We start from the raw sequence: 2320 nt of genomic DNA, 5'->3' as shown, positions 1-2320 counted from the left end.
GGCTGCCCCTGGAGGGCGGCGCGGCAGGGTCCCCCATCCCTGCCGGGGCGCAGCAGCTCTAGCCCTGTTCTGCCCATCGGCATGGTCACCAGCAGGGACAGCTGGGCACAGGGGGGCTCCCGGGGTCAGGGCATAGGGAGGAAGCTGGCAGGAGGGGGATGGAGGAAGGCACTGAGTCTGGCTGTGCCCCAGCACCCAGGACTCTGGCATGGCCCTTGGGAGCCAAACTCGTCCCAGCTGTGGCCCTGGTGTGCCCTGCCCCACGACAAGGGCACAGCAGGAGGCTACTGGGACAGGATGTCCTCTGGCACAGCCTGCAACCCTTCAGAGGGACCCCCCCCAGTCCTGCAGAGGGGTCCCCTATCCCTGCCAGTGTCCCATTGGGGCAGGGCCCCTCCAACCTGTGTGTGCCGTGAGGTCTCTGCCGTGGGGCTGGCGCTGGCGTCCTCCCGGGGCCGGGGCTGGCGCAGTCTGGACCTAGTGCAGCTCCGGCTCCTGGGGAGGAACAGGAAACCCGGTGCTGACCATAAAGCCATTGCGAGATTTCCTGCCCTTCCTCCCCTCCCTGCCAGTCCCCACGCTCGGGGCCAATGTCGGCACCCGGCTCCGCCGCCCCTGGGCAGCCCTCAGCCCCGCTGGCCCTGCAGCTGCCTCACACCGAGGCCTGGTACCACCAGGATCCTCTTCACCCCAGCTATGTCCTGCTGCCCAACCCCACAGGGGTTTCACCCAGCAGAGCCCCTTCAGCTGTGCCTGGTCCTGCCTGTCCCCCAGCTCTCTGCATCCCTGAGAGGCTGCGGGAGCTGGGGGGGAGACTGGGGGCCCCCCAGACTCTGAGCAGCCCCGCTGAAGGGGCCCATGCTGCGCCCCTGTCCTGTGCCCCTGAGGGTCACAGTCCCCTGCGGGACACAGCTGAGCTGATTCCACTTGTAGAGGAAGTTGAGGGAAAAAGTGTGTCAGATGGGAGTGCTGCTGACTCGCCTTCCCACAGCTGAGCAATGCTCGGGTGGTCACACTGAGGAGCAGCACAATGGCACAGCACGGCCAGGGCTTGCCATGGCACTCTGCTGTCCCTGTGCACCCACCTGGAGCACTCAGTGCTGCTGATGCTCCCTGGGAAATGGAGATTTTCACAGCCAGTGTGAAGATGTGAGCAGCTCTGCCAGCACCAGAGCTGCAGCTGCCCCAGCCTGGGGGTCCCAGCAGCCCCATGCCCCCCAGCTCCAGAGATACTCACGGCATTGACACACACTTGGCAAGAGTTTTGCATGCCAGGCTGAGGGGCTCCTCCTCTGCACCCCCAGCACCTCCAGGCAAAGCAGGAACCTGCCTGCTCTGGGCTGCACCAGGGACACCAGGAATGGCTGGTAGGAGCCATCTGAGCCTGGGCGCCTGTACCCGCACTGTGCCAGGCTGGTCAGGGCTATGCTGCAAGGCTTTGCATGTGATGTGAACACAGAAGGTCCCTTTCACTGGAAGCCCCAACAGTTGCTGGCAGGAGGAAGGTTACCCTGGTCACACCACAACTTACCCAGTTTCAGATCCTCCATCCTCACTTGGCAGCTGGCACAGCCCAGTGGGTCTGTGGCCCTGCCTGCTCCCCAGCTGCAGCCTGGCCGTGCCACCCACAGGTCCCAGATCATGAGCTGCCAGCTCAGACCTACAGATCCTCAGCCGAGGGGCAGCAGGGACTTGTCCCCATCCCAGCCTCAAAAGAAAGTTAAGAGATGACTGAGATGCTCACATGGTTGCCTGCACGCTCAGGGAACTTGACTCTAGCCACAGGAAACCACTATGGGCACAGTGCAGTGAGAGCGAGGAGCTCTGCAGACAGGAGCTGCCTCTGTGGGCTCCACAGACCCTCTGAATGGGACCAGAACCCTGAGGGGTGGCTCAGGTGGGATCTGCTCGGGTTCGACTATGGCACATGGTGGTCCCAATCCAGCCCCAGGTCCAGCTCCAGCTGCAGGGGGAGGAGGACAGTGGGGCTGGAGGTGGGAAGTTCAGCTGGTTCTGGTCCCCAGCACATCCCAGCTGGGGCCGGCCAGGGCAGACAGAGCACAGGCAGCAGAGCTGGTTTGCATAGTTCTGAACATTTAATAACTCAGTCTCTCTAGCGTTATATCCACATCCATTAAATTAAAAACAGGCTCAGGAGGCAGCTCCTGGCTGATTAAATTACAAGAAAAAATTACTGTGCACCAAAAAGTTATTATAGAAAAATAGTCCTGTGGCCCCCAGCCGGTGGCTCCGTCCGCAGGCCAGGGCCGGCTCTGGCACGGGGCAGGTGGGGGCCGGTGCCACAGCCCCGTTGTGCGGC

General features: G+C 62.8%; 1 protein-coding gene across 1 annotated transcript in view; it reads right to left on the bottom strand.

Moving 5' to 3' along the window:
- FES (FES proto-oncogene, tyrosine kinase) overlaps nucleotides 1-1242 on the bottom strand; it is a gene marked incomplete at its 3' end in the record, with an annotated part of 6330 nt that extends 5088 nt beyond the window's left edge. The window contains exons 1-2 of the mRNA XM_009994293.1: nucleotides 1238-1242; nucleotides 402-495 (exon numbers count right to left, since the gene is read on the bottom strand). Coding sequence (XP_009992595.1) covers nucleotides 402-495; nucleotides 1238-1242 — 99 coding nt within the window. The remainder of the gene's footprint in view (nucleotides 1-401; nucleotides 496-1237) is intronic.
- Nucleotides 1243-2320: the final 1078 nt, after the last annotated feature.

This window comes from Chaetura pelagica, unplaced genomic scaffold, assembly GCF_000747805.2.
Source record: "Chaetura pelagica isolate M959 unplaced genomic scaffold, ChaPel_1.0 scaffold233, whole genome shotgun sequence".
NCBI lineage: Eukaryota > Metazoa > Chordata > Aves > Apodiformes > Apodidae > Chaetura > Chaetura pelagica.
The sequence above is the reverse complement of the archived record's forward strand: the minus strand, read 5'-3'. Positions and strand labels throughout refer to the sequence as shown.